Source organism: Pteropus alecto, unplaced genomic scaffold, assembly GCF_000325575.1.
Source record: "Pteropus alecto unplaced genomic scaffold, ASM32557v1 scaffold30, whole genome shotgun sequence".
NCBI lineage: Eukaryota > Metazoa > Chordata > Mammalia > Chiroptera > Pteropodidae > Pteropus > Pteropus alecto.
This window is the reverse complement of record NW_006429782.1, coordinates 2,369,410-2,379,927: the sequence shown is the minus strand read 5'-3', so window position 1 is coordinate 2,379,927 and position 10,518 is coordinate 2,369,410. Positions and strand designations below refer to the sequence as shown.

Genomic DNA, 10,518 nt, shown 5'->3' with positions numbered 1-10,518 from the left:
GGCCGCGGGGAGAGGGACAGCCTCCTTATGTAATCTGCGCGCCACGCGAGTTCGGAGTTCGGTTTTCTGTCGGGGGGCCGTGGGCGGCAGGAAAGTGACGAGACAAGGAAAGGCGGACCCGGGAACTCACCTCCCCACCGGTTCCTAACGCTGTGTAACTTCGGTCTGGTTTCTCGTCTTTTCCGTATCTCCGAATTGTGAAAAAGCCGAGTCCGGAGCCACGAGGTGGAAGCCGGCAGTGCGCAAGCTCCCCACCAGACCGAGGGGGGCACGTTTAGGGATCTTACGGCGTGGGTGCCCCTGTCTGACCCTCCGCCCCCAGGCAGAGGGGGTGACCTTGGCTTTTAAAGAGCCTGTTTGGTTGGCGATATCCCATTGGCAAAAGGGAGAGAGAGAGGTAGGGGGTTGTCTTTGTATTTCCCCTATTTAACTGGATACCCAGGACACCCATGTACCCCATCTAAAGGGAATTGGTTGTCATTCTTGAAGTCTGTTCCCCAGCTCGAAGTTTCTGGGTTGTCAGCTCTGAATGACAGAATTTGGGTTTTCCAAAATGGGGCTAGTGGCATCTTTAAAAAGAAGTATGGTGGACAGATTGGGGAATTAGGGTGCGACTTGATGCTGCCCCAGGGTCAGCCCGCTCCTGGCAGGGGGCCTGGCACTCTATCGATCTGAGTCGTGCCAAGCCCAGCGTCTGGAGTCCAGGGCCCGCCTGAGCCTCCCCTTCCCCCCCGGCCCAGGTGAACTTCACAGTAGACCAGATCCGGGCCATCATGGACAAGAAGGCCAACATCCGGAACATGTCTGTCATTGCCCACGTGGACCATGGCAAGTCCACGCTGACAGACTCCCTGGTGTGTAAGGCTGGCATCATCGCCTCTGCTCGGGCTGGGGAAACCCGCTTCACCGACACCCGGAAGGACGAGCAGGAGCGTTGCATCACCATCAAGTCAACGTGAGCAGGCTCTGGTGCCCTCTGGCCTGGGGAGGGGAGGGGCTCGCCTGGTGCCCTATGGGGACATACAGTGCCATCACTTTCCTGAGAGGCTTTTGGGGAGGAGCCAGCACTCTGGACCTGGAGCTTTGATCTTTTGAGAACGAGGTTCGATTTAGCGAGTCAGGAAGCTCCGTGGCCAGTGGTAGAGGCACAGTGATGGCTGGCATTGGGCCCTGGAGAGCAGAGGGCTCTTAACCCAGTGATTCCTCCGTCCCGGGGTGAAGGAGCTTTAGCCATCTCTGGAGGCATCTGGGAGGGTGCTACTGGCATCTGAAGATGCTCCTAAACCTGTTATTGGTGGCCCCTGATCCTAGACGTCAGTGGGGTGAGAACCCAAAGCAAAGTAGGTGACATTGCCAGTTCTCTTTACTTGGGAATTTGTGAGTTTCTCCCATCATCTGCTCTGAGACATTTCATCTGGGGCTGGAGGGCGAGGAATGGTGGTCTTGGGGGTTCCTGATCACGTTGCTATTTAGAATTCACTGTGTTGAGTCTGAGGGATCCAGATAGGGAGCTGGACTGGTGGGCTCTGAGGAGCTGGCCTTTGCAGCTGATACTGGGAGGTGGGCAGAGGCCCCTGGTTGGGATGGCTCTTGCGTGGGAAGTCTGTCTCTAGGGATGAGTAATGCAGGGGGCGGAGATGGTGCAGTGTCCACCCGGGGCTGTGGGCCTGTCTCTTAGCTGCATCACAGCCTTGCTGAGGGATTAAAGGCATCTGTCCTGACCGCCCTTGGACAGGAATCTCAGGTTGACCCGGGGGTGTGGGAGGACAGTCACAGCTAGGCTGAGGTGTGCCTTGCCTCCAGCCAGCTTGTGTCACTCTCTTCAGGGCCATCTCGCTCTTCTACGAGCTCTCTGAGAACGACTTGAACTTCATCAAGCAGAGCAAGGATGGCTCGGGTTTCCTTATCAACCTCATTGATTCCCCTGGGCACGTGGACTTCTCTTCGGAGGTGACAGCCGCCCTCCGTGTCACCGATGGTGCCTTGGTGGTAGTGGACTGTGTATCTGGTAAGCAGCAGGTTTCCTCACGCCTGGCCTGGGACCGGGGCTTGTCCTTCCCCTGGCCGTTGGAGACACCCGCCCCTTGCGGCCCGCAGGTGTGTGCGTGCAGACGGAGACGGTGCTGAGGCAGGCCATCGCCGAGCGCATCAGGCCCGTGCTCATGATGAACAAGATGGACCGGGCTCTGCTCGAGCTGCAGCTGGAGCCCGAGGAGCTCTACCAGACCTTCCAGCGCATCGTGGAGAACGTCAACGTCATCATCTCCACCTACGGGGAGGGCGAGAGCGGCCCCATGGGCAACATCATGGTAGGTCGCCTGCCATCGGGGCTCGGCTCACTCTGCACGCGCCTATCTCCCTGCTGCGCTCCCCACAGGCTGGAGGACAGGCTGTGCCCATGTCCCCCTGGGGGCTGCCCCAGGGAGCCACTGTTGTGAGTCCGGTTCCCTGGGGGTTCTTGGGAGATATGGAAGTGGGTTTTCCAGGAACTTTGGGGTGACGGGGGCTGGAAGTTTTTGGAGCCGACTTCTTGCAGCAGTTGACATTGAGGAGGCCGTTGGGTAGGGGGGTGTCCTGCTTGCTGACACAGGCTCACGGGTTGTACGCTTGGGTTTTCCACACATTCTCTGCCTTGCCAATGAAGGGGATGGAGGCAGAGGTGGGCACCCTGTGTGTGATGACTAAACTTTCTTCACTTTGACCTGATGGCTATTGAAGAAATCTGTTGTCTGAGGCACATGGTGTGTAGGGATGTGGCGGCTGTGGTTTTTGTCTCTCTGTCCCCACTCACAACTTTTTCTTGCTTTCAGATCGACCCTGTCCTCGGGACTGTAGGCTTTGGGTCTGGTCTCCATGGTTGGGCCTTCACCTTGAAGCAGTTCGCAGAGATGTATGTGGCCAAGTTTGCCGCCAAGGGCGAGGGCCAGCTGGGGCCTGCTGAGCGGGCCAAGAAAGTAGAGGACATGATGAAGAAGCTGTGGGGCGACCGGTGAGTTCCATGGGCGGACAGCAGATCATTTTACAACGAACCCACAGAGTGGGTGGGGACCCGCTGGTGGCGATGTGGCTCCAGACTACATAGTATCTGTGGGGTCCTGCCCAGCCTTGTTTTGATGACCCACCTGGGTCTCCCCAACCCCTCTAACCTAGTTGGATCGGCCCTGTCTGCCAGGTACTTTGATCCAGCCAATGGCAAGTTCAGCAAGTCTGCCACCAGCCCTGATGGCAAGAAGCTGCCGCGTACATTCTGCCAGCTAATTCTGGACCCCATCTTCAAGGTGAGCTGTGCGTGTGCTTGGGGGATGTGCGTCCTTTAGTCTGGGTGGTCTTCGAAGATCTGCCTGACCTGCTGGGGTCTGCGGCAAGGTGCAGTGGGTCTGGGCCAAGGTCAAGTTCAGGGCGGCTGCCGGGAGGAGAGTTCAGTCCCCAGAGTTCCACTCTGATAAGCTGGGGCCACACAATGGGGGCGATCGGCTGCCTGGCTAGGGGTTAGGGAACATGAGTGAGTAGGCGCGGGCTCTGCCAGCTGGTGAGTCTTAAGTGCTTGTGAATTAAAACATTTACGGTCCGTAAGTCACAATGGGTTTTGTACAATCTCCCGGGGGTTTCCCCGAGGTGGGCTCAGTTGGTGGCAAGTCCTCTGTGGTAAGGGGAGCATCTTCACAGCTTTGCTTAGTCGTCCTTAGTTGGCTCAGCAGGCAGCAGCTACAGGCTTCCCAGTTCATTCCAAACGCACTTTGCCATGTCCCCACTTTAGGTATTTGATGCGATCATGCATTTCAAGAAAGAGGAGACAGCAAAACTGATTGAAAAGCTGGACATCAAGTTGGACAGTGAAGATAAGGACAAAGAAGGCAAGCCGCTTTTGAAGGTGGGTTCGGAGGGACCATCCCTCAGGTCCATGTGAGGGCTCCGTGCAGCGGTGGGCCCCAGCTCTGCCGTTGCAAGCTTTGTAGGCCACAGCGTGGTTGTCAGGAGACTGCAGATATTCACGCCTCTGGAAGGGGCTGTGCATCTGAGTCACCTCGACAAGCATGTGACACTAAAGGTTGTGGCGGTCCCCGAGACTTCCCTGTCCTGACCTTCACGGCCCCTCCTACAGGCTGTGATGCGCCGCTGGCTGCCCGCTGGGGACGCCCTGCTCCAGATGATCACCATCCACCTGCCCTCGCCCGTGACGGCCCAGAAGTACCGCTGCGAGCTCCTGTACGAGGGGCCCCCTGATGATGAGGCAGCCATGGGTACGTGGGGCACGTCTTGGTGCTGGGTGGGGGCCCCCAGAGCGGCTAGTGGCTGTGGGAGGAAGGCTGTTCATTGTTTAGCAGGACTCCAGAAGGCCAAGCTACAGGGGAATCACACTTTTTCCTTGGGGGTTTTTCTCTTGCCCCCTAGGCATTAAAAGCTGTGACCCCAAAGGGCCTCTTATGATGTACATTTCCAAAATGGTGCCGACCTCCGACAAAGGCCGGTTTTACGCCTTCGGCCGGGTCTTCTCGGGGCTGGTGTCCACAGGCCTGAAGGTCAGGATCATGGGGCCTAACTACACACCCGGGAAGAAGGAGGACTTGTACCTGAAGCCGATCCAGAGGTGAGGTGCCTGGCTGGTCACCTACAACTCAGGGTTGGTTCCAGCCCGCCCTCCCTGCTTGGGCAGCAGAAAGGTGTTAGGTGATGCGCTGAGCCCTCCGGCCACCGAAACCTGGACAGCTTGATGGAGAGGTTTGGGGGCTTGTCAGGATGCAGCCAAGCCCCCCGCCTAGTGCTCCTCCATTTGGAACCTAGTTGTGAGCTGGAAGTAGATGTCACTAGTCTCAGGGTGCAGGAGGCGCGGTTTCGTTGTCAGAATCCCAGAGAGCAGGTGCTGACCCGGAGACCGCGGTCTTATGGCGGCCCCTGCCCGTGCTCCAGCTGTGGGCGGTGGGACGATGGCACCTCCTTCCCCCCCAGCTCCACGGGGACCAATGGGCACCCCCTCCACACGGCCTGCCTTAGCCTTGCATGGGGGGGTGGAGGATCGGCAGGTGGCGCTCTCTGGTTGAAGCCGGGACCCCTGAGATGGTTGCTTAGGGTGCAGAGTGGAGCCTTGGCTTCAGGCCTTCAGCACCACTGCTTTAGGCTGGCAGGATACTTACAGGTTCTAGGGGAAAGCTTATCTTCTGGCACTCGGGTCCTGGCACCCCAACGCTGGCGCACTGACACCTTTCGTGTTTCCCCCAGAACAATCCTCATGATGGGCCGTTACGTGGAGCCCATCGAGGACGTGCCTTGCGGGAACATCGTGGGCCTGGTGGGCGTGGACCAGTTCCTGGTGAAGACTGGCACCATCACCACCTTTGAGCACGCCCACAACATGCGGGTGATGAAGTTCAGCGTGAGCCCTGTCGTCAGGGTCGCCGTGGAGGCCAAGAACCCAGCCGACCTGCCCAAGCTGGTAGAGGGCCTGAAGCGGCTGGCCAAGTCGGACCCCATGGTACAGGTGGGCAGGCACCCTGGCTGGCGTGCCACTGCCTGTCTGCAGAGTTGACTTCGCGATGGTTGGATGGGAAGAAGGCTTTCTCATGAAAGGGGTTGCCAGTTGTGTGGAAAGTTGGGTGTAAGGGGATCCCCTGCCTGACAGAGCTCCTCCTTTAACCAGAGACTGGGGTCTCTGTACAGGCTGCTTGTCGACTAGGTCTTTCTAGAAGTTTAAGGCTGAGAACCAGCAAAAAAAGCTCCGGGGGCCCATTGCTGTCTCCCATGGGCCCTGATGGCTTCCCCATGAACCTTTAGCTGGAGGGGAGCTTGGAGCCTGCGCTCCTCGCAGGTCTCCTCGGTTCCCAGGCGGTTGTCCAGGGTACACAGCCCTGGGGCTGATGCGCGTCTGTCTCCTTCCAGTGCATCATCGAAGAGTCCGGGGAGCACATCATTGCTGGGGCCGGTGAGCTGCACCTGGAGATCTGCCTGAAGGACCTGGAGGAGGACCACGCCTGCATCCCCATCAAGGTGAGACCTGCTGTGCAGACGGCAGGGACTGGGTCCAGCCTCCTTCCTTCCCACGCACTCCTGCCAGGCAGGGCGGTCTCACTGTCGTGAAATCGGTTCACACGCGTCCTCAGAGGCTTCGGGGTTGGAGCGGGAGGAGTCTGCTCCCCACAAGCCGCACGTGGAGGCTTGTGAGGAGCGCAGGCGGCCAGCGGCTCCGGTTCTCAGCCTCTGTTTTCTCACAGAACTGAGTTCAGATTTGTCTACGTTCTCAGACCCAGTTTTGGGCTTTGTTACATGTTTTTTCTTGTTAAGCGCTTTAAACTTACTTTGAAAAAAGTAGAAAAAGTACTTTTTTTGGTTAACGGTTTTTCCACGTGACACACTTAATGTGTAAATGTGCTAAGTGGGATCAGGCTAGTGCCCGCTTTTGGCACGTTGCATGTTTTTGGATAACGCGTAGACATTTACGAGCTGAGTGGCTTGGCTTTTCAGCCAGTCACGTTCGCCATGGGCAGCCTCCTGTGAGGGCGGAGCTGCACACTTGGGATTTACACAGAAGTGAGGTGTGCACAGCTCTGCCATCGGATCAGTGTGGCGTCCAGTTTCTGTGCCCATGGCCAGGCCGGTTCCTGAGCCTTTAAGAGATGCTGTCCCATGTGGTCTCCACCTCCTGCGGGGAGGCTTGACCCTCACACTGAGTCCTTTTGCAGAAATCCGACCCAGTTGTCTCCTACCGAGAGACAGTCAGCGAGGAGTCGAACGTACTCTGCCTGTCCAAGTCCCCCAACAAGCACAACCGGCTGTACATGAAGGCGCGGCCCTTCCCCGATGGCCTGGCTGAGGACATCGACAAGGGTGAGGTGTCTGCCCGCCAGGAGCTCAAGCAGCGGGCCCGCTATCTGGCCGAGAAGTATGAGTGGGACGTGGCCGAGGCCCGCAAGATCTGGTGCTTCGGGCCCGACGGCACCGGGCCCAACATTCTCACTGACATCACCAAGGGTGTGCAGTACCTCAACGAGATCAAGGACAGCGTGGTCGCCGGCTTTCAGTGGGCCACCAAAGAGGTGAGGGCCACTCGGCCTCCAGCCGATGGGTCGTTAGCCTCAGGACTCCTTCACCGGGGCTTGCACACCTGTGGGGCGTCTCAGGGTCACCCTCTCCTTGTTGTCTGTGCTAGTGTCGCCAATGGTTCTTCCTCTTCAGAAGGTGACCCTAGAGAGGTTGCAGGGCAAGGGGTGCCAGGTCCTTGTGGTCGGGAACCTGGAGGCCGACAGGAGCAGAGCTGGGTGACGGGCCTATTCTCCTGCGGGAGGACTGCAGTAGAGGCAGGAGCTTTATGGTGGCCTCGGTCCTTTTTCTATGCAGGGGGCGCTGTGTGAGGAGAACATGCGGGCTGTGCGCTTTGACGTCCACGATGTGACGTTGCACGCTGACGCCATCCACCGTGGGGGCGGCCAGATCATCCCCACGGCCCGGCGCTGCCTCTATGCCAGTGTGCTGACCGCCCAGCCCCGGCTTATGGAGCCCATCTACCTTGTGGAGATCCAGGTAGGGAGGCTTGGCCAGCTCTCTTGTCTCTGTCCTGCCCTTGCTCAATAGCCACTAATAGCTTTCTATTGCCTGACAGTGTCCAGAACAAGTGGTTGGTGGCATCTATGGTGTCCTGAACAGGAAGCGAGGCCACGTCTTCGAGGAGACCCAGGTGGCCGGCACCCCCATGTTTGTGGTGAAGGCCTACCTGCCAGTTAACGAGTCTTTTGGTAAGTGCCTGCTCTACGAGCTTGTTCTTGTCCTTTATGCAAGGCCTGGAGTAGGCCTGGTGGAGCTGGTGATGCAATCTGCAAACTGACCCCTCCCCGCCTCCCAGACCATCTGGGAGGTGGGAGCAGCATAAGAGTGGCATAAATGTGGAGGAAGCAGCCCACACCTGTGGACCTTTGAGTCGCTGGATTTGGGAGGCAGATGTGGAAGTATGACGTGGTGAGACCTTGGGATTGAGGCCGGCAGAGCAGCTACACTCTGTGGTGCCCAGGCGGGGCGGTGCTCGGCTAGGAGCAGGTCGAGGGGTTGAGCGACAGGCCCAACCTGTTTTGTCTGGACTTGGTGTGTGATAAGTGTCGCTGCCCATCCCCGCAGGCTTCACCGCTGACCTGAGGTCCAACACGGGTGGCCAGGCCTTCCCGCAGTGCGTGTTTGACCACTGGCAGATCCTGCCTGGAGACCCCTTCGAGAACGGCACCCGTCCCTGCCAGGTGGTGGCCGAGACGCGCAGGCGCAAAGGTCTGAAGGAAGGCATCCCGGCCCTGGACAACTTCCTGGACAAATTGTAGGCTGCCCCTCCCCCATGCGGCCTGCCACCTGGGTGTAGCCCCCACGCCAGCCCACGATCGACCACGACGATAAGCCCTCACATTCTCATGACACCTCGAGACTGTCCAGACACGGTGCCGCTCACCCGGCAGGCTCTGGGGCCACTCCGTGCCATCGCTCAACGTGAACACTTGATGCCGTTTCTTTCGATATTTATTTCAGGATTTTAGAGGCAGCAGAAATGCCCTGGCTGCAGGGACTTATTTGGCTGGCGGGGGAGGCAGGATGGGATACTCAACACTTTTTTTTTTCCATTTCAGAGGGAAACTCAAAATGTCCAAAAAAAGATTTTAAACGCATTAAGAGGTTTATTTGGGTTAAAAAGAGTGGAATTTTCCTCAAGGGAGGAAAGAACAAGCAGGTAGACAGTTCTCTTTGGACAAGCTAGAAGGCAGGAAATCTTGTGCAATGTCACCATGAGCATCTCCAGCTGTATCAGTGCCATTGGAATAATAAATTTGATTATGGTGGTGAGTGTGTGTGTCCACGCAACTTCTTGGTGCATTCAGGCTAGAACGCGCGTCCCTGTGCCAGTTGCCATGGAGGCGGTGACAATTTTGATATGAACAGTGCAACGTAACCTCAAAGTGTGTCATTTGGAAAGTCTCCTGGGCTTAGACTTGTGTGATCTAGGGCAGTCTGGCAATCCTGCCATCTGTCACCCAGGACCTTCCAGTGGAACTGTGATGGAACTGTCTTGCATGGGTGCTGTGCAGAGGGACAGCCACTGGCCCCATGTGGTTACAGGTCACTTGAAATGGGATCAGGGCAGTCAAGGAACTGAATCTTTGAACTTCAGACTACATTTCCATAGTCTCCTGGTGCTGGGGTCACCATATAGGTCAGTGCAGGCTTGGGCAGAACCAAGTTGTCCCTGCTCTGGTGGAGGAAAAACCACAACCACAACACGTGCCACACACGTCCTGCCCAACTAGGTTGATTATTTTAAAGTACCATTTCAAATCTTAACTCTTAGGCTTAATGTAGGACCAAGATCTTTTTTCCCCTCAAGTCCTATTCTAGTGCATGAAGGGAGGATCTTAATTTCATATGGGTAAGCAACACCCCAACTGCTAAGACATCCTTCGCTCAGGATCCATCCAGGGTACACATTGCCTTTTCTTTTGTCCATTTTTAATATCAAGTAGTTTTGCTAGGGATACGAGTATATAAATTGAGAGACTGAACTGCTTTTGTTTTTAACTTCAAGAATTTTTCATCAGTTCTAAATTAACTGACGGCAGTGGCACTTATATGTGGCTTGCTAATAGTTTCAAGTCCTTTTACAGCTGTCATTCAGTGATTCCATTTATAGGGGCAGACATCTAATGACTATGTCTTCTTGTGTAACGACACCTAAACATTGGTGTGTTAGAAATATGTGTATATTTGTGCTTCTGTGTATTCTCTACCCATAGTTCATTTTATTTGTGGATTTTAATTATTGTTTTTGTGGTTTTAGGACAGCCAGCAGTTCAATTTTTTTTGGTGTCAGGACCCCTGTACAGTCAAACATTGAGGACCCCAAAGAGCTTTTGTTTAAATGAGAATACCTACTGGTATTTACTGGAAATAGAAATTAAAGTTGAGAAATTTAAAAAGTAATAATTGATTATAAAATAACCCATTACATGTTAGCATAAATTTGGGGGGAGGGGCAGGGGGAAGCCCTTTATTTTCCAAAACAAGAGTACCATTGTTCTAAATTTCTGCTAATCTTCGAAATCTCTGGTTTACTAGAAGACAGCTGGGAGTCTTGTGTCTGCTCTGTATTAAACATTTCAATACATTATTTTGGTTGACTTTATATGGAGAGACCCTTCCTCACTCATCCCATACTTGGAAAAGAGAGAAGCATTTTAATACTTTTTTTTCAGATACTTGTAAACATTCCTCGATAGAACACTCAAGCTCAACAAGTGGTAGTTTCTTAAAGATAAATTACAATGTGGCATTAATGAACTTTTCATACTGTTAACGTCAAAATTCATTGGTCTGTGTCTGTGGCCTTGCCACCCCGAACAAGCCCAATCCCATCTGATTTCGGAAGCTAAGCAGGGTTGGGCCTGGTTAGTACTTGGGTGGGAGACCACCTAGGAAGACCAGGTGCTGTAGGCGCAAAAAACAAAAGAATTGTAAGCTGACAAGGTCCTTGCAATCTGTGAGGTCAATCAAGGGTTGCCT

At 55.3% G+C, this 10,518-nt stretch overlaps 1 protein-coding gene, 1 non-coding gene and 1 pseudogene across 2 annotated transcripts; all 3 read left to right on the top strand.

Moving 5' to 3' along the window:
• The first annotated feature begins 717 nt into the window (after window positions 1–717).
• Window positions 718–8,808, top strand: EEF2 (eukaryotic translation elongation factor 2). Its single transcript, XM_006904106.3, has 14 exons — window positions 718–955; window positions 1,827–2,008; window positions 2,098–2,309; window positions 2,811–2,989; window positions 3,173–3,278; window positions 3,758–3,871; window positions 4,103–4,241; window positions 4,393–4,588; window positions 5,218–5,476; window positions 5,875–5,982; window positions 6,675–7,028; window positions 7,330–7,512; window positions 7,592–7,724; window positions 8,101–8,808. The coding sequence occupies exons 1-14, from the start codon at window positions 774–776 to the stop codon at window positions 8,292–8,294; spliced, it is 2,541 nt and encodes an 846-aa protein (XP_006904168.1). The 5' UTR covers window positions 718–773; the 3' UTR covers window positions 8,295–8,808.
• LOC112476111 lies at window positions 2,671–2,735 on the top strand. The gene has a single exon (XR_003044964.1). It is a non-coding gene; the product is annotated as a small nucleolar RNA SNORD37 (small nucleolar RNA).
• Window positions 8,809–10,333: 1,525 nt separating the features above from the next.
• Window positions 10,334–10,452, top strand: LOC112476015 (annotated as a pseudogene).
• Window positions 10,453–10,518: the final 66 nt, after the last annotated feature.